The sequence below is a fragment of the Mirounga angustirostris genome, unplaced genomic scaffold, assembly GCF_029215605.1.
Source record: "Mirounga angustirostris isolate CCGP_5_RB_7025 unplaced genomic scaffold, mMirAng1.0.hap1 SCAF_10, whole genome shotgun sequence".
Lineage (NCBI taxonomy): Eukaryota > Metazoa > Chordata > Mammalia > Carnivora > Phocidae > Mirounga > Mirounga angustirostris.
The window spans coordinates 111,742,374-111,763,386 of record NW_026991718.1 but is presented as its reverse complement, the minus strand read 5'-3'; the positions used below and the strand labels follow the sequence as shown (position 1 = coordinate 111,763,386).

General features: G+C 55.4%; 1 protein-coding gene across 24 annotated transcripts in view; it reads left to right on the top strand.

The window, feature by feature from the left end:
• HM13 (histocompatibility minor 13) overlaps positions 1 to 19,067 on the top strand; it is a 39,551-nt gene extending 20,484 nt beyond the window's left edge. For 5 of the 24 annotated variants that reach the window (XM_064572972.1, XM_064572975.1, XM_064572988.1 and 2 more), the window contains 10 exons: positions 1,613 to 1,752; positions 1,849 to 1,974; positions 3,196 to 3,253; positions 5,875 to 5,958; positions 9,150 to 9,186; positions 11,289 to 11,391; positions 15,741 to 15,826; positions 17,220 to 17,346; positions 17,539 to 17,742; positions 18,598 to 19,067. In XM_064572972.1, coding sequence (XP_064429042.1) covers positions 1,613 to 1,752; positions 1,849 to 1,974; positions 3,196 to 3,253; positions 5,875 to 5,958; positions 9,150 to 9,186; positions 11,289 to 11,391; positions 15,741 to 15,826; positions 17,220 to 17,346; positions 17,539 to 17,742; positions 18,598 to 18,603 — 971 coding nt within the window. In that variant the 3' untranslated portion in view covers positions 18,604 to 19,067. Of the gene's footprint in view, positions 1 to 1,612; positions 1,753 to 1,848; positions 1,975 to 3,195; positions 3,254 to 5,874; positions 5,959 to 9,149; positions 9,187 to 11,083; positions 11,269 to 11,288; positions 11,392 to 12,643; positions 15,706 to 15,740; positions 15,827 to 17,219; positions 17,347 to 17,538; positions 17,743 to 18,597 lie in introns of those variants that run through there. The other 19 variants (XM_045885572.3, XM_045885574.3, XM_045885576.3 and 16 more) reach the window with 17 other exon arrangements.
• Positions 19,068 to 21,013: the final 1,946 nt, after the last annotated feature.

Below are 21,013 nucleotides of genomic sequence, written 5' to 3'. Positions count from 1 at the left end.
TCCAATATAGGGGCGCTCCAGTAGAGCAAGGGATGGAAAAGGTGGGCTCTGGAATCACATTGCCTGGGTTCCCACCCCCGCTCTGCCACTGCCTACAAGGGGGACTCTGGGTGAATGCCTTTACCTCTCCAAGCCTTGGGTGTTTTCGATTTTGTTTAATCTGTAAAATGAAAATGATACATCTAGTACCTCCCTCATAGGCGTGTTGTTAGGACTGGGAGTCAGCGATGAGGGGCGCACTCAGCACACGGCCTGGCTCGCAGTAGCACTCACTAATGTGGGCTGGCGTAGCTCCTTGTCTCATACCTGTTTTTAATGTGATGACTCTCCTAAGACTTAGAAAGGGGGTTCTTTAAAAAAAAAAAAGAAAACTCTGTCACCTTGGGGAAATCCTGGGCTTTGGGAGTTTGTTCGGATATGAGTTCTAGTGCTCTAACAGGGTTGGCAGTGGCTCGACCAAATGAAAAGTATTTCTTGCATAAAAGCCTGAGCTTGTGAATGTTACTCTCTCTCTTACGGGTGCCTGCCACATTCTGCCTTATTCCTAGAGAATGGTGACTTAAAGTCATTCCTTTTTGCATCTCGAGTGCGTCTGGGCCCAAGAGATGATTGTTGAATTTAAAAAAGATAAAAAAGGCTAAGCTTGCACCACAGAGTCTTTAGGGTCCAAGGCTCCATCTCTCTGGTGCTCTGCCACCCGGGTGGCCCTTTAGGCCCAGGATGGTGTACTGTTACCATATCATGGGCCCGTTTAGCTACAGGGCAAGCCAGAAGATGTGGCCATGAGCTGATTGGCTTCATGTCCAATTTAAAAATCACCAAGGTGCTTCCTGAAACCAATACTATACTATATGTTAACTAATTTGAATTAAAACCAAAAAAACAATTCCCCAGGGTGCTGTTACCACAAAGGAGAGAACAAAAATTGCGGCCAACCAGCAGGCTGTTCCACTCTGGAACCTGAGAGAAATGGCTATGCTCTGTAACCTTGGGCAAGCCCCACCACCTTCCTGGGCTTCCTCACCAGGAAACTTGGAAGTGATGGAGAATGGCTAAGAGGAGTGTCTACCACAGGTCCCCCCTCAGGAGCATGCAGGGACTCCCTCCTGCTTTTTCTCCAGGCCTCCAGCTCTTACCTTCTTCCTCTTCCTCTCCCTCCTTTGCTGGTGATGTAGGGCTGCCAGCAACCTTCCTGGTTTCTGTTGATGGCAAAGTAGGAAGATTCCTGAATGGACTGGGAGCTGGCTAAAGACCTGGGCTCAGTAGCAGCTGCCATTGATTGAGCACCCACTGTGTGCCAGGCACTGTGCTGAGTGCTTTGTGAGGACCATCTCACTTGCTCCCCAGAGCAGCCCTATCGGGGAGGTGCTGCAGTCCCCTTTTTACAGAGGAAGAGACTGAAGCTTAGAGAGGGAAGGTCACCTCCCTACACCTGGCCACAAATGCAGAGTCTGTGCTTCCAACACCACGGACCACCTCCCACTGACCCTGTGCCAGGCCTTTGTTCTCTCTGGGCCTCCAGTCCCTCCTCTAGGAAATCGGGGGAGGGGGGGTGCTGGGGAGGCTCTGACAGTGCCCACAGCCATGCCCTCCTCCGTCCAGGGGCTGACAGGTGGGAGGGGCAGCCCCGCCCCGGGGAGTGGACTTACCCGGCCTCTCTGCCCAGAGATCATCAATTATGAGTTTGACGCCAAGGACCTGGTATGCCTGGGCCTGAGCAGCATCGTTGGCGTCTGGTACCTGCTGAGGAAGGTAAGGAGCCAGGGCCTGGGGCAGGATGAGGGGAGCATGGGAGGGGGCGCGGGGCAGGGTGGCCAGACAGCCCATCTCACTCCCACCTTCCCCCAGCACTGGATTGCCAACAATCTCTTTGGCCTGGCCTTCTCCCTTAACGGGGTGGAGCTCCTGCATTTAAACAACGTCAGCACCGGCTGCATCCTGCTAGGCGGGCTCTTCATCTACGATGTCTTCTGGGTGAGTCGGGCTGGGACCCGAAGGGCCCCTTGGCAGGCGCCTGGGTGCCTAAGTTGGTTAAGCATCTGCCTTCGGCTCAGGTTGTGATCCTGGGGTCCTGGGATCCAGCCCTCTATCGGGCTCCCTGTTCATCGAGGAGTCTGCTTCTCCCTCTGTGCTCTCTCTACCTTTCTCAAATAAATAATCTTTTTTTTTTTTTTTTTTTTTAAGGGGGCCTTGCCTCCTCTGTCCCTGTCTTGTGGCAGTCATCTGATGGCCTGGAGGTTGAGACCCCAAAGCAGGTCCTCTCTGGGCCCACTTGCCCTCATCTGTGAAACAAATGAGAGAACAGATTCCCCAAATGGCTTAGAGCCCACCCTGTGCCCCAGGCCTTCCAGCCACCTCACTTCTTCCTCCTGGTGGTCCCGGCAGAGCTATTCCTTTCCTGTGTCTTCCCAGCAAGCAAGTTGAGACTCCGAGAAGTTCAGGCAGGGGTGGTTAATGCTGATGAATGGGCCCAGCGAGGGCACCAATCTGAGGACTGCTGTTGGCAGCACGCTCTGGCACACACCAGCCCTGGGCTGAGGGACGTGCCATGCTCACCCCCAACAGCCATCACTGAGGGATCAAGGTCAGCCTGACTTAGGCACCTTTCCCTGGCCTCAGGCAGCCTTTTTCCCCCTTAAGTGGGTGGTGCTAGAGGACTTTATGTCCTAGGAAGGGCAGAGCCCTGAACAAACAGGACACCTGACCTGGGCCATCAGAGGCCCTTTTCCAGCTCCTTCAAATTGCCCTGTTTATTGCCCAGAACCAGGAGCCCCATTAGGTGTCCATATGACCAGTATCAGTAGCCACCTAATCTCAGCTTCACATCTGCTCTGGAACACCTCCTCACTCCCTGCCCCTGTCCCTGTGGATCTCAGGCAACATTGCATCAGGAGTCCCTAGGACAGGGCACCAGGGTGGCTCAGTCAGTTAACTGTCTGACTCGTAGTTTCTGCTCAGGTCATAATCTCAGGGCCTTGAGATCGAGCCCTGCATCAGGCTCTAAGCTCAGAGAGGAGTCTGCTGGAGTTTCTTTCTCTTTCTCTCCCTCTGCCCATCCCCACATGCTCTCTGTCTCTAAAATAAATAAATAAGTCTTAAAAAAAAAAAAAAAAGGAAAGAAAAGGAGTTCCTAGGACAGTGTTCCTTTCCCACCTGGCCCTCACCTCCCTCCAGACTCCTGTCTTCTCCTCCTAGGTATTTGGCACCAATGTGATGGTGACAGTGGCCAAGTCCTTTGAGGCACCAATAAAATGTAAGTGACCACATCCACCGTGGGGAGCCCCTCCGCTTCTACCTCATGGCCCTTTCCCCCGTCGTGGTCCCACTTCTGGTTGGTCCATCTCCCTTGGCTCTTCCCCACACATCTCTTCCTCCTCCAGCCTGGTTTCCTTCCCCTCCTTGATAGATTCATCTGGCTGTGTTCACATGCAGTCAGCCTCTGCCCAGGCCCTGGTGTCCTGCCGCTTGGCCCCAGTGTAGTGTGATACGGGATGAGCCAGAGGGGAGCAGGCACGGAGGGGGTTGTCTAACATAGCCTGCGGTGGGACACGCGGGGGCTCTCCAGGAAAGGGGACTCTACACTGAGGCCCGAAGCTGCTCACTGGGTGCCTTTAGCTGGCACGGTCTGTCCCACGCACCTCACACGGCTCAGGTTTTGTTCCTCCATGTAGCTACCCGTTGTTGGTAAAGAAGAGAAAATTCAGTGGCCGGCACGTGGGCATCAGTAAGCAGCACAGAAGTGTTGTCATCTCACTCTGTAGCAGGCCCGTGGCAGAGCGCCTCGGCAGCGCCTTACTGACCGTCACCAGTGGGCCCATGAGCCAGGCCCTCCTGCTGGGGAGACAGAGGATCACGATGGACAGGCCTGGGGCGCTGCCCTCCCCAGTGTCTGGGAACAGAGTATTTGAGTTGGCAGCCCCCCGGAACCAAGGGTGTAAAGCAAGGCAGCTCTGCAACAGGAGAACAGATGCTAGGCCGGTTAGAGCAGCAGCTGTTCCCCATGCGCCATGACAGATGGGGCCAGCCAGGGTGCCAGGAAAGCTTTCCTGCAGGATGAACACGTGTTTACCGAGGAAGCAGGGGCAGGGTGGGCCTTTGAAAGAGAGAGCAGGGCTTCGGTAAAGGGCAGAGGCAGGGAAATGCACAGAGGGCCCTGGTAGCAGAGAATCAGGGAGGGAATGTGGCTGAGTTTAGGGGAGCAGCAGAAAAGAGGCCAGATTTGGGAAGCCAAGAGTATCATGCCAGGAAGCCTGGACTGCCCAGTGGGCAGTGAATGAGCCACTGGAAGGCTCTGAAGAAGTCAATGACACGATCATACTTGGGTTCTGGTGTGGGGAGAAGGCCCATCACCCTCCACTGCTAGGCGTAGAGCTCAGGCAGGATAGCAGAGCCCTGTCAGGCTGCTTGGACTGGTATCCCAGATCTGACACTAGCTGGTTGGGTGGCCTTAGGCAAGAGACTTCATTCACCTCTCTGGGCCCTGGTTTTCATAACCACCTCTCAGAATTGAATGGTACTAGGATTGGGAAGATCAAATGCCGAGAACTGTAAATCACTGTGACTATGCATTCGGGGTGGGAAGAAGTGGGTGGGGAAGGGCATCTGTGTGTTCATTAGGGAGGCATAAGCTCACCTAGAACCCCCAGTGTACCTCTGCTTACATAGCATTGGCCAGAGCTGGGTCATGTGGCCACCCCTAGCTGGAAGGGAAGTCAGGAATTCAGGGACCAGGGTTGTCCAGATTGTCCCAGCCTTGTGCCATTTGATCCATTCCCTGGGAAGGCTGCCCCACCCAAAGTCAGAACTGGGTTAGTAAAGAAGGCATGGGGTGACAGTTAACAATGTGCAAATCATCTGATTCTCACCACAACTCTGTGGGGTCAGTTCTGTTATACCCATTCACAGGTGAGAAAACTAAGGCACAGAGCAGCTAAGTAACCTGTACAAAGTCACAGAGCAGAGCCAAGATTCAGACCCATGCAGTCTCACTTTAAAGCCCACACCTAACTGCTCTTCTGCTTATAAGGCGCTATGGAGGAGCTCCTGGGTGACTCAGTCGGTTAAGCGTCTGCCTTCAGCTCAGGTCATGATCTCAGGGTCCTGGGATCGAGTCCCGCATCAGGCTTCCTGCTCAGCAGGAAGGGAGCCTGCTTCTCCCTCTGCCTCTGCCCCTCTCCCCCGCTCCCCCCCTGCTTGTATTCTCGCTCGCTCGCTCTCTCAAATAAATAAATTATCGAAAAGAAAAAGAACAAGGCGCTATGGATGAGATCCAGTTATGGTCACCTCTTGCCATAACTAGACACAGAGGAGGCATTTCTTTCCATCTGTGTTTATCTAAACAAGTTGGTCAGCATGATTTTTGAGTGAGGGGCTTCAAGTACGGAGTTTGTAGGCGTGTGGCATTTTTTCCTTCGGCACATCCAGGAAGGGCCTCCAGCCCAGGCACCCCTGCTGCAGAGCAAGGGCCACCACCTGCCCCCACCCTGCTGTAGTGAGACGGAAAGCCTATTAGATGTCAGCACTGCGTGGGCTCTTTGGTCTCTTTCATCCATGTGGCTTTCGGGTCAATCCCACTTCACCAGAGGGTTCCATAGCTACCAGAGAGCACTGAAATGGTGTGCTGCGTGAGTCCTAGCTCAGTAAAGGCCGGCAACCTTTGATCTAGATGATCCTAGATTCTTCCCCCTCTAACCCGCTGTGGTTCCAGATGGAGACTTTGCCCTTCAACCTGTCACCATCCTCGTGCCTCCCTGCTCCCCCCCCCCCCCGCCTTTATATGCAGGTGTGTGAGTTTCATGCAACAGAGGTAGGGGGCTGGGAGGCCATCTGAACCCGCCTCTCACCAATGCCTTGCATCCCTGTCTCCCCCCACAGTGGTGTTTCCCCAGGACCTACTGGAGAAGGGTCTCGAAGCAGACAACTTTGCCATGCTGGGACTTGGAGATATCGTCATTCCGGGTGAGTGGGCCAGGGTGGGGGCCACAGTGCAAGTGGTGGAGGGTCCTGAGAGGAGGAGGAGGACGAGTACTGTGATGCAGCCTCGCCACTGGGAACGGGGAAGGGAGAGGCCAGGCGATTCCAGACACCCAGCCCTGGGTCAGCCCAGGGTCGAGCACAGTCATGTGCCAGGCCCTGAGCTGGGCAGCGGGGGAGACAGCAGTAAGCAAGACCATCCTCACAGAGCTTCTGGTCTGACTGAACAGACATTACTCCAGAACAGCGAAATAAGGTGTCTGTGACAGACTGAAATACATTCTGTGAGAAGTGTATCTCGTGAGCCTTCGCACGCGTCCCTGCCCCTTGCCAGTGTTTACAAGTAGTACCAGTATGCCCGAACTGCTAGAATCCCCGTGGTCCTCCTCCCCCGGTCCCAGGGAGAACATGGCTGTGTGTGTGCGCGCCTGTACTCTCGGCAAAGGGACGTGGGGTGCACACCTGCTCGTCCACGTGAGCGGACCTCGGAACCGTCTGCATGTGGGTGCTAGTCAGTGCACCTGGGCTCTGGCACACAGCCCTGGGGGCCCGCAGCCTTGCCTGGCCTTGGGGCACCAGCAGCCTAAACTGCCGGGCCAAAGCCTCAGGGCAAAGCCACACTGCTGCTCTGTGGGTCGCTGCCGGGGCTGAGCCTCGGAGGTGTGTATCTGCAGATCCGGGCCTGGTGACGGGTATCCAGAGGGCACACTTGTCCCTGTAGTCCAGAGGCTCAGAGTCCAAGGATGAGAAGCACCCCTGGTGCTTGCTTGAAAGAAGAAGTGTGGAACAAATGAAAAGCCAACCTATTTTCTTCTTTTTTTTTTTTTTAAAGATTTTATTTATTTATTTGACAGAGAGAGACAGCGAGCGAGGGAACACAAGCAGGGGGAGTGGGAGAGGGAGGAGCAGGCTTTCCCGCTGAGCAGGGAGCCCGATGCGGGGCTCAATCCCAGGACCCTGGGATCATGACCTGAGCCGAAGGCAGACGCTTAACGACTGAGCCACCCACGCGCCCCAAGCCAACCTATTTTCCACTCTAAGAAATGATGGCAGTTCTAATATCCTGGGATGGTACAGGCACTTCTGTTGTGACACTTTGATTTCGTGTGGCAAAAGGTTTTCTCTTTTACCAGTGAGGAAACTGAGGCTCAGAAGTGGAAGGACTTTTACAACTTCACGCACTGGTAAAGGCCAAGGCCAGGCTCCAGCCCAGGTCTTCCGTCTGCAGAAAAAGCCTTCCCTGTCAGAAATGGGCCATAACAATAATGACAATAAGAGGATGGTGATCACCCCAGCTGCCACGGGTCAGGCGCCTGCTGGGTGCCCGCCACCGTGCTGGCTGCTTCTCCCACGTTGTCACTTTGCTGCTCCTAGCAGCCCAGTGAGGTAAAGGGTATTTCCCTTTTACAGATGAGTAACTGAGGCTCCAGTTCCCAGGCACATGGGGGTATGGCCTTGAACCCGAGACTTTCCATAACTTGCAGTGCTGTGAGGCGGGGAGACGCAGCTGCATCAGACCGAAGAAATTGAGTCCCAGCAAGCAACCAGCTCACTGTGCAGGGCATGGGCTGCCCCAGGCTCCCCCCACCCCCCACACTTCCCTGGTAACCTTGGCGTTCATAGTTCTGGGCTTGGGGCGTGCATGGGACACCCCTGCATGTACCTACGTATCTAAGTCTTCAAACAATTTCAGTAGTTGAAAGTCCATCGCGCCCTCAGAGCGCCCCAGTGATATTCCTCAAAGAATAGGCTGCTGCGGACCCTTGTTTAGAGGACCAGATGCATGATTAGCGGTGAAAGCTCTTAGCAGAGCCCTGAGCCCTGGATGAGTTGGAGAACAGTTGTAGAATTTGGCCGCCAGGGGGATGGTGAGTTCCCAGCTTTGTTTCCAGAAAGGCATTTGTCTTCTCTCTCACCCACCCACTCCCTACTCCCACACAGTCTCAAGGTCTTTGGGGAGGACTAACTCCTTTCCCGATTTAAAATCAGTCATATATTGAGGCGCCTGGCTGGCTCATCAGTGGAGCATGCGACTCTTGATCTCGGGGTTGTAGGTTCAAGCTCCACATTGGGTGTACAGATTGCTTAAGGATGGAATCTTTAGAAATAAATAAATAAATAAATAAATAATAAGATAAAATTAGCCCTATGCTGCCAGTCAGTGCTTCTGATCAGCTAAATGAGATTCAGCCCTTGCCCTGTCTGAGCCCAGAGACCAGTGAGGGAGATAGACACAGATGGTTGTGGTGTGTGAGCAACATGCAGTTGCTGGCCTGGCTGTGTCTCGGGGAGTCTTGGGCTTTTGGGGTGTCTGGGCTGGGATTTGAAGTGCTAGTAGGAGTGCAGTGGGTGGACAGAGTTAATCATCCTCTACTGCGCTCCCGCAGAGCCTCCTGATGGTCTGCTTGGTCCTACGCCTCCCTCTAACCAAGCAATTGCCACACGGCTAGTTTTCAGAATCTGTTTAGGTTGTGTTCCCTTACTTAGGGTAGAGACCCAGTTCCTCCTTGTGCCCCACGGCCCTGCATGGCTGGTCCATCCCCTTCATCTCCTGCTCTGGGCTGCAACCTTCCCGGCTCCTTGACCTATGCCACACCCAAGACCCTCTTCCCTCAGGACCTTTGCATGCGCTGTTTCCTCTGCCTGGCAAGTGTCACTTCCTAAAGAAGCCCTTCTTCCTCTTCCCCTCCACTCCCCCTAGCCTGGCATATCCCGGGATATACCTTCCCATGACACAGAAAGCACCTTTTCACAGTTAGGATCTTATATTGAGTTTTGTTCCTGTTTGATCAGCATGTCTGCCTCCTTTTGCCTTGGTTGAGCTCTGTGGGTGCAGTGATTTTGCTCCCTGTTGTCTACAGTGCCTGGTACTTAGACACACTGGGCCCAGTGTGACACAGTATGGTGCTATGAGGTGCCAGGTCAGTGTGGTCCCAGACCAAAGCAAACTCCTGGGAGCTTCTCATTGTTCTGGGAGGCCTGATGCTAGAGAGACGGGATTTCTGCTGGTAGTTGGCAGTGTTGGCCTCCAGTGATTGTTCCATGACTGGGAACACCAGGTTGCATGTTAGTTCACTACCCCGCCCCTCCCCATCCCAGGCAGGGGACTCCGTCCCCAGGCCTTCCTGAGGTGCTGGCTTCCCTGCCACCGTCTAACCCTGGCTCTCTGCCCACAGGGATCTTCATTGCCTTGCTGCTACGGTTTGACATCAGGTAAGCTACTTGGAAACTCTAGCCCTCAAGCTCCATGAGTGAGGAGCCTTCCCTGGGCAGGGTACTCCAGGGGTTCCTTGGTGGCTTTCAGGAGCCCGGAGGAGGTGACCTGCGATCAGACCCTCCACCTCTGCAGCAGCCAGTGCAATTCTGATATATCTGCACTTTGAAGTTCTGAGTGTTCAAAGACCCTGTGGCCAAAAGGAAAAAGGGATCACACTCCCAAGAGATTTAAACCCAGAAGGTCCTAGTGGTACTCATAGTGCTTTCTCACTGTGTGACCTTGGCAAGTGATCTGACCTTTCTGGGCTAAGGTTTTTCGTTCTTCACTTTGTGGTAAACAAGAGCTCCGACCTCGGCATTACCAAGAAAACCTGGAGGGAGCGCTGAGCACAGGGCCACAGGGAGACCCAGCTGCAGTCCAGTCGTCATCGTGCATTATCAGCCCAGGCTCAGGTCACTGTGTCCCAGCTGCTCTGGCTGCTCCCCGCGCTCCCCTCACTCAGATTTGTGCAGTCCACTGTGGAACGTGAGCACAGGGAGGGAAGGGGGCCAGCTCGAGTCACCACTTGCAACAGAAAAGGTTACACTGTTAGTGCAGCTGAGCGTGCCACCAGAAGGTGGCGCTGTCTTCCCAGTGGAAGGTTTGCAGTAAGTGCACTGCATTTCAAGGTGGTTTGTGAACTTTTTTTTTTTTTAAAGATTTTATTTATTTATTTATTCATTTGAGAGAGAGAGAGTACATGAGAGGGGGTAGGGTCAGAGGGAGAAGCAGACTCCCTGCTGAGCAGGGAGCCCAATGCGGGACTCGATCCCGGGACTCCAGGATCATGACCTGAGCCGAAGGCAGTCGCCCAACCAACTGAGCCACCCAGGAGCCCCTTTGTGAACTTTTCTTAATCTCCTTGTGCCCAATAATCGGAAAAGCAGTAATAGTGTTGACAGTGGTAACAAGAAACTGTACCAGTGTCCGTGAACTCAAGTTTGCCTGTGAGACTTGCCCCTGTTCACGCACATGTGGGGTATTTGTATAGTGCCACTCAGACCTCACTTCCACGGGCTTCCAGACAGCCTTTGGGAGGGACCTGGCCAGTCTGTAAGTAGAGGCAGGTCTGTGCCAGCCGGCTGTAGTCCTGGCTGTTCAGAGCTGACACAAAGAGAACCCTATGAGCGTCCCTGAACCACTTGCTAGCGACACAGATTCACGTTTGGCTGCCGGCACCCTCAGAAGCAGGTGGGCAGGATCGGCCCGCCTTTCAGAGCTGGTTCCAGAATCCGTGCAGCATGCCCACAGCGGTCAGCTTCACCCCCAGCCCGCAGCAGCAGGGCCCCCAGTGCACTCGCAGCTCCCAGCTCAGCAGCAGGCGCAGCAGGGGGAGGGGGGGTCGCGAGTACTCCTTCGGTCCACAGATGGCGCTGGGCACTGTTCCGGGTGCTGGGGACACGCAGAGGTCATGGAGCTGAGGTCGCAAAGGGAAGTCCTGTCACGGCAGTGTGATTCAGTCCTGAGGCTGCTCTCGGATGGCTCGCCTCCAGGAAGCCACTGGCACTTTATCCACGTAGTCAGCAGGTCACAGAACTGTCACATCCACTGCACTGAAGAGGAGTAAGTCAGCTTTGCAGCTTCTGCATCAGTGTCACCCAAAGCATGACTCACCCACATCAGATTCACGTGGGTGGTTCCTCAAAATGCAGATGCCTGGACTTCGCCCCAGACCTAGTCAATCAGACTCCCCGGGAATTGGACCTGGAAGTCTTATTTTTTGTTTTGGGGGGTTTTTTGCAAGTTTTCTAGGTGATTTGTATGCTGGCTGAAGTCTTAAAGCCACTGTTCTGGTTATGGCACTTGATATTCACAACCACTGAGCAGATGGATCGTGGTTTTCCCATTTTGCAGATGAGTAAACTGAGGCCTAAGGAAGGAAAGTGAATTGTCCAAAGACCTATAGCTGGGACAGTACCAGAATGCACGCCCAGTGCCAGCCTCTCAGCCATCCCACACAGCCTCCCGGGTCTTCCCCAGCTCCCCCCTCAGAAGAGATGGTGCTGCTCCCATGCCTGCAACTAACCCCCCTCCTCTTTCTCCCCACACCTTCCTGAAGCTTAAAGAAGAACACCCACACCTACTTCTACACCAGCTTCGCAGCCTACATCTTCGGCCTGGGCCTCACCATCTTCATCATGCACATCTTCAAGCATGCCCAGGTGAGTGGGACTGTACTCCGTGTATGGGGAGTGCTCCCACTGCGGGTAGCGGGGACTTCTATACATAGGGCTTATTTGTCGCATACCCAAGCAATCCAGAGGTAGGTGCTCCCCAGCAGTGTTGGAGTGGGCATGTCTGTGACCCTTGGCCTTTCGCCTACGGCTGTCACAAAATGCCACCAGCTGCTCCAAGTAGCACAGTCCGTGCTTGTTGCCTTCGTCAGGAAGGCAAGACCTTTCCCACAACCCTTTTGGCGGATTGCTGCTCACATCTCAGGGGCCAGATCAATGGCACGTGGCCCCCACTGCAGGGAGCCTAGGAAAGAAGGGCTGTGGCTTCTGAGCCTCTGTAGTGGGGCAGAAAGAACAGTATTGGGGTGGGCGTGGGGTGTTTCAGCCCAGTGCCCACCTTACCAGATGAGCGATAAGGTGTCAGGGGCCCTCTCCTCTGACTCCCCAAGCGGGCCAGCCTCTGCCTCCTCCTCCCACCAAGGTGGGTACTGAGCTGCCACAGAGCAAATCAGGGTGGGATGAAGGCTGAGAGTTGTCACTGTGGCAAGGTAAGGGTAAGACCAGGAGGGGACAGCCAGCAGACAGGATTACTCTCTACTGGAAGTCAGAGCACTTCCCGTGTGCCAGGCTCTGCTGAGTTCTTCATGCAGGTCCTCGTGAGCAGATGAGGGGACTGGAGGTCAGGTGCCGCACGGCCAGTGGGTGGTAGAGCCAGGATCCAAACCTGTGTCACGTGGCATCCAAGCCCAGGCTCTGAACCCCTGGCAGTGGGAAAGGCTGGGTGGAATGAAGGCTGAGGGGACGCAGGTGGGAGGAAGTCCACGCTCCTCCATCTGTTCACTGCAGGGCTCTGGGCAGATTTTTGAAGTTATGCTTCATTTCCCTCAGTGATTAATTAAAAAAAAAAAATTGGGGTAAGTTAATAGTAGCCAGCTTGGAGCTTTTTGAGAATGAAATGAGTTAGTATAAGGAGAGTGCTCAGAATTTTGCCTGGCCCAGGTGGTATTAGCTGTCATTGTTGTCACTGTCCCCTCCATCCTCCACTCCACCTGGCCTCCCCAGGGCACACTAAACTCTTTTGCTCATTAACTCACTTAGTCCCTACAGTATCTATGATACTTAATGAAGTAGATAGTAGTATTCTCATTCTACAGAACGTCCAAGGTCCGCGGTCCCCTAGCCTATAGGTGAAAAAACCAAGAACCGGTGAGGAACCGCTTCTCATTCATTTCTACTCCAGATGGCCTTGGGAGCTGTGTCGGCCAAGAGTGACACTTGACAAGGAGGTCACCGAGAGTGATGGACCTGGCTTGGGGGACTAGCGTAGAGGCCTCTGGGAAGTCTCTGCTCCCAGCCCTGTTATGTTCCAATCTGAGAGCCATTCCCCCAGAGGCCACCAGGTGGCAACCTTGCCTTCTGCCTGGGCTAGACTCCGAGGATCCCGCACTGGCTGGGGAAGTGGTCCTCTGTGTGGGGACACTGTAGTCCAGAGAGAAAAGGAGTCTTCCTGGGTCACGCAGCAAGTCGAAGTAGGCCCCAGCTGGAGCCCTGGACTCCTGACCCTTGGCCCCAAGCCTGTGCTACTCCCCAGCAGCAGCCCAGCCATTGTCCCATCATCCACTTGGGCGTCTCCCTGGAAATCTTGGAAAGAGGATGCAGGACACAAGGGGAACCTGTTCCTTGAGGACCCTCTTCCTTTCCAAGAACAGGCAGTCCCAGTGCCAGCAATTCCATAGGTGAAAGTCACCACTGGTTATGTGATCTTCAACTCATGGAGCCTCTATCAAAAACCCACTCCGGGGGCACCTGGGTGGCACAGTCAGTTAAGTGTCCTACTTTCGGTTTTGTCTCAGGTCGTGACCTTAGGGTCGTGAGATCGAGCCCCACATCGGGTTCCGCACTCAACGCGGAGTCTGCTTAAGACTCTCTCTCCCTCTCCTCCTGCCCCTCTCCATGCACTTGTACTCGCATGCGCTCTCTCACTCTCTCTCTCTCTCTTTCTCAAATAAATAATCTTTTTTTAAAAACCCCACTCCAAGCCAGGGGTCTGGCAGTCTTCTAGAAAGGCCCTTCAAGATGATCGGTATCCTCATTGTACAGAGAGGGGGAAGCAGTTTAGTCGGGGTCACACAGCCAAGCCGAGGCTGGGTGGAAAGCCAGGAACCCTGACGCCCAGCTTGCTGTCCCAAGCTGTACGTCCCAGCCTCTCCACAGCACTGACTTTGGAGAGGTCCCCTGGTGCCTTGAGAGGAAAGAAAAGAACTTGTAGTTCTCTGATAATAGCAACCTCGCTGCCTCCCACAGCAGCCCTTCAGTGGCTCCTGGCTTTCAAGGCAGGCCTTGGGGGAGCTAAACGTGTACCATCCTTCCCCCCCACCCGCCTCGGGAAGCCCTCTACTTTGCCTGGTCTGGTCTTGATGAAGACTTAGAGACGGATGCACCAAGACCCACATCCTGGCCAGCTGTGTGGAGGAGGACAGTCCTTTGCCTCTTCTGATCCTCAGTCTCTTCATCTGTAAAGCGGGTATGAGGAGGCCTTTTGAGAAATTCAATTCTAACAAGTTTATAGTTGTTTCATTTCTGTTCTGTTTCATCAATCTCTGCTTTTGCCGTCATTATTTTCTTTCTACTTTCTGGTGTCATTCTTTTTCTGGCTTCTTAACTTGAAAGCTGAGATTATTTCAAGTCTTTTTCTAATAAATGCACCTAGAGTTATGTTATAAATTTCCCTCTGAGTACTCCTTTGACTGCCTCTCACATGTTTGGTGTAGACTTTTGTCATTGTCATTTCTGTCGCCCTCCAAAAGACCTAAAGCCTGACTTACCCAAAGCCTAACTCACAGCAAATACCTGATACAGTGCGAGAAGCTCAGCCACTTTTACGCACCTCGTGTGACCTTGGGCGACGCCTTTCCCCCTATCTAAACCTCAGTAGCATCATCTGTAGAACTCAGATTGTGTTTTTAGCTTCAAGGGTAGTATGTATGAAGTGGTATGGTTCACAGGCCACACATGGCAGGTGCCAAGAAATGGTTGGAAGGTCAGGCTTGGTGAACTCTGGAGCCCTGTTCTCTGACTTCACTCGCCTTAGGAGTGAGGTCTCCTCACCCTTACTCCAGTCATCTCCCAGACACCCTCTTAACTTTGTGAGCACCCATGGAGAAGCCATTTGCTTAGTATTTACCACGCCCTCTTTGGAATGCCAGGAATAGAGCAGTGACCAAGACAGCCGTGGACCCTGCCCTCATGAAGTTCACAGCCTAGCAGCAGAGAGACTGAAGACCATAATGGCAGAGCAATGTCCCGCTCCAGATTGCCGGCAAATGCTGCAGGGGATGGCAGGGGGCCCTGAGAGTAGGCAACAAGAGGGCCTGGCTCCCTGCCAGGGAAGGCTTCCCTACAGAAGTTAAGAGCAGAGCAGAGGCCCGAAGGAGGAGGAGTCTAGGCAGAGATGGGAAGAGCATGACAAGCAGCAGAAACTGCATGTGCAGAGGTCCTGTGGCTAGATGTGACAAGGAGGACCAGAACAAGGTCATTGTGGCCAGAGTAGGGCAAGAAGGAAGCAGGGTTACATCTCATGGGGACTTGAGGCCACTGGGAGCATTGGGGGTCATGGAGGGTCAAACAGTAATGTCCAGCTTTCAGATGCTGCAGGGAAAGGAATAGCTTTAGAGTCCGATATGCCTGAGATCCAGTCCCCAGTTGACCGTTTAGATACCTGAGGCCTGCGCTGTTCCCTGTCCTCCCAAAGCAGCAGCCTTCCTCGTGTGAACAAGGAGGATGGTCACGGGGATATAGAGATGGACGGAAGTGCTCCTCAGGAGGCTGAGCTCAGGGTAGTGGACGCAGCAGGTGCGCCATCTTGTCCTCCAAACCCAGCTTCACCAGGAGGCTCCGCTCAGGCTCTAGAGCCAGACTGCCTAGGTCGTCTTATTGTAACGGCATCCAACAGCATCTCCTGGAGCGTTCGTTAAAGATGCAAACTTCCACCCCCAGACTAGGGAAGCAGAATCTCTGGGAATAGGACTGACCCAGGAGGTTGCTTGTTTGAACCTGATGTCCCAGGTGATTAGGATACTGCCAGCCAGACTCTGGGGTACCCTTAAAGCCCTGCATGCTTGACTTTGTTTGGGTTCCTTGCATTCCCTCCCAGGGAGGAGCAGCCCTGCTCAGGGAGTCAGGAGCCCCAGGTGTGGGCCTAGGCACCCACTGACTTGCTCTGGGAACCTGGGCAGTCATTGTCCTTCAGTCACACCCTGGAGAGGGTTGGAGTGATGGGCATGGCCCCGAGCAGGTGCGCTGCCCAGCAGTTGGTCACCAGCTCTGTTCTCTCACAGCCTGCCCTTCTGTACCTGGTCCCCGCCTGCATCGGCTTTCCTGTCCTGGTGGCACTGGCCAAGGGGGAAGTGACAGAGATGTTCAGGTAAGGCAGCGCAGGGGGCAGACATCTGCATGGCACAGGTGCACCTGCGGGCAGCTCGCGGAGCCTGCCGGGGCTGCTTGTACAGGTCTCCGGGGGAACATTATTCCCGCCACCAGCCCCACCCCTTGTCCTTTTTGCCAGCACGTTGGTGCCTGGCCTGTGGCACCAGCAGGAACCTTTCTGGGGGGTTGGGAGCCAGGGGAGAGCAGCCCCCACATCCAGATGCCTGCTGGGTCTTTGGAAGGGACTGGCCGGTGTAGTTCCCTCCCACCCCAGGCTGCCCCACTGTCAGCAGCCCTGGGTTCCCAGCCTGACTGTGCCGCCGTGTGACTTCAGGCAAGTCTTTCCCTTTCCCAGCCACAGCTTTCCCATGTGAGTAATAGGGAGGATCCTCGTGCGGTGGGAGGTGCTCCAGATTGGAAATCGAGGGTCAGTCCCTGTTGAGCCGCCTCGATGGCTCTAACCCATAGCTCTGTCTCGGCGAGTGTCTCACTTGCACTCATACCCCTTCCCCATGGCCATATGCCCAGCTGCCACTCCCCGTGCACAGCCCCACCCGTACCCCAAGGCCTGCGTGACTCCGACAGGTGTCTGCTCCCCGGCACCACTGACCCCGCCCGCCAGGGACCCAGAAATAGCTTCCAGCTGCGATTGAAGCTGCCCACTCAGGGGCCTTCCATCCCGCTCCCCCTGCCTGGCCTCCAGGTTGGCCCTCGAGTGCCTGCCAGGGCCATCTGTGCACCTGGCTGCCTGCAGGGGAACCTGTGACTCACCCCTCCCCCGTCCCTGCCTCTGCCCTCCCCGTCTTGCCTAGAAGCCCCAGGCTCCCAAGCTGCCTGCCCATATCTCCTGGCTGGCAAAGCCCTGTGGACTCTGTGGCCAGGCTGGGGGATGAACTTGGGGGCAGATCTGGGGACAGGGGTGGTATCTGATCCCTGAGCTCAGCACCTACGCTCACCCTCTGGCTCACCCATTCTCAGCCACCCCCCGCCTTGGGGTAGCCATCCCCCCATCAGTCCCAGTCCTGTTGTGTCCACATTGGGTCAAGCCCTGCATCTCCAGAGCCAGGGCACCCGCCCAGTGCTTGCTTTCCCTGAATGTTCTACCCTTGGGCACTCTGCGCCCCTTTCTGGCCCTGCCCCCAGGAGGTTCTTGGGTTGAGATGAAAAAGCAGGGTGGTCTCTCTCTTTCTTCATCTCTCTCCCTAATTCTCCACCTTGCCTTTTGTTTTACTTTTCCCTTGAGAGGTGCTCTCCTTTTTTTGTTTTTTCCCTTGGCTCACATACTCACATGGCTCAAAATTTCATAGCCGGGAGAGGGAAAACCCCCTCAGGCCCGAGCCACCCCGGAGCTCGGTCACACAGACATTCAGGCACAGCGTTGCTCCCAACAGCACGTGTGCGCGTGCGTGTTCCGCACAGACGGAGGCTCTCAGAACATTCTGCATCTGGATTTGTCACACAGTCAGAGGTTTCTGCAGCAGCACCTGTTCGTTAGAACATCCTTGTCCCTTTGTACAGGTGCGTCTTTTTTATCCACCAGTAAGTCAGGCTTCTTTGCCACTGTGTTTGAAAATGCAGAGGAAGATAAAAATAAGACACAGCTCTGCGCCCTGCTCCTTGAAAGAGAAGTCTCTGTCCCCGCTCCCCCCACCCCCCAGTCTTTTCCTCTCCATCTCTTTTTTTTTTTCTATCTCTCTGTCTCTCACACAGCTACGAGTCCTCGGCGGAAATCCTGCCTCACACCCCGAGGCTCACCCACTTCCCCACAGTCTCGGGCTCCCCAGCCAGCCTGGCCGACTCCATGCAACAGAAGCTAGCTGGCCCTCGCCGCCGGCGCCCGCAGAATCCCAGCGCCATGTAATGCCTGGCGGGTGCCCACCTGCCCGCTTCCCCCCCACTGCCCCGGGGCCCAAGGTAGGGCAGACACCCCAGCTCCAGTGGACGGGGCAGGGAGCGTTGCTAGGGGCAGGCAGCAAATGGTGCCTCCTCCATGGTCACCAGGCAGTCACTGCACCCCTCCTCAGGGCCGGGAGCAGGGCTCTAGAACCTCGTAGCCCTCACCAGTGGTGTGGGGTTCACGTGACAGAGCAGATAGCAACAGCCCTTGTCATCCGGGAGTAGATACTCTTACTGCTGGCCTCTATATAAAACCCTGGACAGATCACTTTCCTCTTCCGGAGCCTCTCTCTGTTCGTCTAAGTGGGCACATTCCTGCCTCCTGGGGCTGACCTGGGGAAGAGATGGGTGCCGTCCTTGGTGGGAACTCGGTTGCTCAATAAACGGGGCCCATAGCAAGAGCCAAGCCAGGGTGGCAGCCTTCAAGATGGGCACTGTGCCACCTGCGGGTAGAGCAACCCCCTGCCTGCCTGCACCCTTGGGGCTCAGTTGTTTGACTCCTGCCATGCGCCCTGGGAAGCAGCCCCTCTCCCGTAGCCTCGACCTGGCTGCCGCATTTTTTTCCCGCTCCCTCCAGTGGAAGGTCCAAGAAGCTTAAAGTTAATCCACCCAAGCCCAACCTCTCCTCCCTCTGCCGCTGCCCTTTACCACCTCTTGGCACCACCAGGCACAGAGAAAGGAGAGCAACCTGTCTGAAAACGGCATACAGTGGGGCCGGGGCCAAGTCCGGGAAGATGCTGGGCCGTGAATGCCAGGCTGGTGTTCCTCGTGTGCCCAGGGATTTTCCTGGGATGGCGGGGAGGCAGGGCCTGGAAGTTCTGCTCTCCCGCTCCTCTAAAGGTGTTGTTTTTATTGTTTTGTTTTTTTGGTCAGTTATGAGGAGTCAAATCCTAAGGATGCAGCAGCAGTGACAGAGGGATCCAAAGAGGGAACAGAGGCCTCGGCATCGAAGGGGCTGGAGAAGAAGGAGAAATGATACAGCTGGGGCCTGACCCTCTGAGGGCCAGGCCAGGCAGGCGGGGGCAGGCCAGCACAGGCCTGCGCGGGCAGAGGGCATCAGAGGGCATCGGAGGCCAAGGGTGCGGGAGGCCGGGCAGCTTCAGGAGAGGGGCGGGGGCAACAGGATCCCTCCAGCGGGGCCTCCCATGGCGTGGTTCCTTCGTCCTCCTTCTCTGGCCTTCTTCTGCCCCTTCCCATCCCCTGCAGGCAAAAGAAGCCCCAACTTCCCTCACCCTCCCAGATGCCAGGCGGGAAAAGTGGATCTGATTTTTAGATTTTTGTATTGTGGACTGACTTTGCCTTACATTAAAAATTCATCCCAGGGGTGCCTGGGTGGCTCAGTCGGTTAAGTGTCCGACTCTTGATCTCAGGGTTGTGAGTTTAAGCCCCGTGGCTGGGGCTTGAACTCCATGCCCAGTGTGGAGCCCACTTAATAAAAGTCATCCCATTGTTCAGGCAGGCCATTGTGCCCCTGGAGGGGTTCTGTGCACCCGGCATCTTTCATTGCCTTTAGTAGCTCTCACCCTCCCACTCAGAAACTTCCTGGAAGCCCCTTCCTGGGGACTGTGAACTGACAACCTCTGGGAGAGGCCCTGACCTCCAGGTCCTTCCATCCTTGTGGATGCCCACCTAGTGGCTGGCTACCTCTGCACTCCAGGCCTGCCTCTAGCCAGCAGAGGGGGCCCACGAGCCCTCCTTCATTATCCCCTAACCCCCCCATTCAGTTTGCTTCACATTCCTCCCAACACTTGGGGGCGGTGAGGCAGTTTGACAGGTGCTCCATGTATCATCCACCTATCCCAGCGAGACAAGGCGGGATACCAAAAAGCTGACCTGGTTCAGCAAGGGGACCAGTATCTGCAAAGCTAGAGAAATGGGCAGGGCCTCATGGATCCCAGGGAAGAATTTAGATTTTATTCCCAGGCTGGCAGGAGCCAGGTCTTTATGGCTTCAGCTGGAGAGCATGTGGACTCTAGGTCACCCTGGAGATCAAGGCCCCATCATTCCTATTCTGCTCATTCCCAGGGTTCTTCCCAAAATGACTATGCAAGGCCAGAAGGATACTGATGGTAGAAGCCACCCCTCCCCACATTGAGGCCAGTCACAGCACAAGGGCCAGGGCCTCTGAGGCTGGAGTGGGAAGGGATGGGGCCCAGAGCAAGTTTGCTGGAGACAGCAAGCAGCCCTGGCCTGCAGGAGAATCCCCAGTGGACCAGGTGAGGTGTGGGCACAGCCCTTATCCACCTGCCTGGTGTGGGGTCACTGGGTGGAGAAACAGGTGGGAGGGGATGACCACCAGTCTGGGACTCAGGCCTCCAGCTCCCAACCCAGGGCTCTCTCCTGCCCAAGCTTCAGGTTCAAAGGCTGAAAATAACAGTGGTTTCCAGACAGTTTGGAGGTGGCCAAAAGACAAGTCTGAGCAGAGAATGGGAAGTATCCATGTAATAATCTCACTAGGTATTAGATTGTTCCCAAGCACCTCAATAGAGGATTTCACCTCATTTCAGTCTTAGGCTCCAGGTGCTGGTATGAGCCCCATTGTGCAAATGAGACAATTGAGTTGGATTGCCACAGATGTGGATCTGACCTCAAGCAATCCACGTTGAATTCTCAAGTTCCTAAGGACTGTGCAGCTCCCCTCTAGACCCCTGGGCCTGAGTCACTCGCTGGTGTTCTGGACACCTTGGAGACAGCCACCCAACGTCTCTGGGCCTATAGAGAAGGAAGGGAAGGGTAGGAAAACTCAAAGGTTTCTCCCAGCCAGGGGGTCCGTTTCAGGGGCTTCTCGGATCTCCGCCGCCTCCTGCCGCCTCCGGAGGGGAGGCCGTGTGGTCCTGGAACAAGGCCCCTCTGAGGGCAGCAGATGGGGCAGGCAGCCCAGGCACACAGCATGGTTGGCTCTGCGGCCCAGGGCCCACAAAGGCCTCATTGAGTCACCGCCGGCCCCCGGCGGAGGCTGAGGTGGCAGTGGCGCCGGGCGCCTGCCACCTAATGACCGTCCTGGCCCGGCCAGATGTTCCACAGACCTCGGCAGCGGCCATCCAGGGCCCGCCCGGCCAGCCGGCACCGCAGAGACCACTCTAATTCCAATTAACCAGCTTCAGCTGAGCAAACAGCGGGCAGTGGTGGCCCAGCCCGGGCGGTAGGCCCGGCCCGCAGAGCCTCCGAGTCTAGACTCCAGATGTGAACCGCCACCGCCAGAGTCCCATGGAAAAATGGCACCAGGCCGGGCACGGATTGGGCCTGCACGCCGGAGAGGTGGGGGTGGGTGGCTGGGCAGGGCTCTGGG